General features: G+C 68.5%; 1 protein-coding gene across 1 annotated transcript; it reads left to right on the top strand.

Annotated features, from left to right (window-relative positions):
- Positions 1-779: 779 nt before the first annotated feature.
- On the top strand, positions 780-1,307 carry EMIHUDRAFT_258426 (hypothetical protein; the record flags this gene model as incomplete). Its single annotated transcript, XM_005760244.1, has 1 exon — positions 780-1,307. A coding segment is annotated over one exon (528 nt), but the record flags the coding sequence as incomplete, so codon positions are not given.
- Positions 1,308-1,327: the final 20 nt, after the last annotated feature.

Here is a 1,327-nt window from a genome sequence, read left to right as displayed (position 1 = left end):
CGCCGCCTCATCGCCGCCGCCGCCGTCGCCGCCGCGCGCGTCACACGGTTGTCGTGGATTCCGTCGGAGGTAGGACCGCGGTATTCGATGCCTGCTAGTACGCCGTGCGGCATAGGGACGTCTGCGTGGCGTCGCCCATCCTTCGCCTTGAGCGGATACTCGGTGATGACGTACTTCCAGCCGGGCGAAGTGCGCGAGATGCCGAGGAAGGCCGCCATCTCGCCCGTGGGTGAGACACCGTTCGCCACAAGGTGGGGGGGGCGACTTGACGATCATCTTGCACGCCCACGGGTAGAACATGTTCATCTTGGGGCGCTGCCCGGTCTTGAGCTCGTACGCTGACTTGCCGGTGTCGCGCACGGCGAAGGTGGCGTTGGCGATGGTGGCCGCGTACACCCAGGCGTAGCCCCAGTACTGGTAGAGCTGGGCGGCGCCATGCCCCCCTGCGCGCGCCATCATCTCCCGCACGATCCTGCCGCAGGTAGCGTTCGCACGCTCGCACGCCCCATTCTGCCACGGCTCGTAGGGGCAGCTGTGGCGGAGGGTGATGCCGTACTTGAGGCAGAGCTCGCGCACGGCGCTGGAGTTGAGGACGACCTCGTTGTCGCAGAACGCAACTCCTCCGCGGAACGTGTGCCCGTCCTTTCCCTCGTTCTCGGCGAAGTACTTGCGCAGGTAGGCAGGCGTCTGGCCCTTGGTCTGCAGTGGTCTCTCAAGTCCTTCACAGAAGAGGCTGCGGCCGCGTCCACTCCAAAGCCTTGACCGGCCGGCTCAGGGGGATGGACGACTCGCGCCTGATCGGCGTCTCGCCGCTCAAGCTCTCTAAGCGCGCATCCACCGACGTCGCCTTTGTCTTTGTCTTCCTCCTCTCGGTCGGCGCTGCCGTCGCGTGCGGGCTCCACGGCGCGGCGAACGGCGACCTGGAGGCGCTCACCTCGCCCCCAGAGGGCTGCGGCCCCAAGCCCGGCGCGGGCGTCGCGCGCCGCCTTCTCGCCTCCGCGCCCGACCCAGTCCCGACCACCATCTTGCGCCACGCCTGGTACCTACTGCCGCTCACGGCCATTGTCGCTGCCGCCGGCGGAGGGATGGTGCTCGCGCTGCGCTCCTGTGCGCGGCCCTTTGTCTACTCTTCGATGGCGCTCATTCCCATCTCGATGGCGTCCTCCGGCGCCGCGGTGCTCTCCCAGTCGCCCCCCCTCGGCTACATCATGTTTGGCGTGGCGGCCCTGTACGTGCTGCTCCTCTGGTGCTCGCGCCGCGGGCTCCGTCTGTGCGCGGCGCTGCTGGAGAACGCGGCGGTCGTGCTCGTCACGCACCCCTCGCTCCT

This window comes from Emiliania huxleyi (assembly GCF_000372725.1).
Source record: "Emiliania huxleyi CCMP1516 unplaced genomic scaffold EMIHUscaffold_7627, whole genome shotgun sequence".
Lineage (NCBI taxonomy): Eukaryota > Haptophyta > Isochrysidales > Noelaerhabdaceae > Emiliania > Emiliania huxleyi.
The sequence above is the reverse complement of the archived record's forward strand: the minus strand, read 5'-3'. Positions and strand labels throughout refer to the sequence as shown.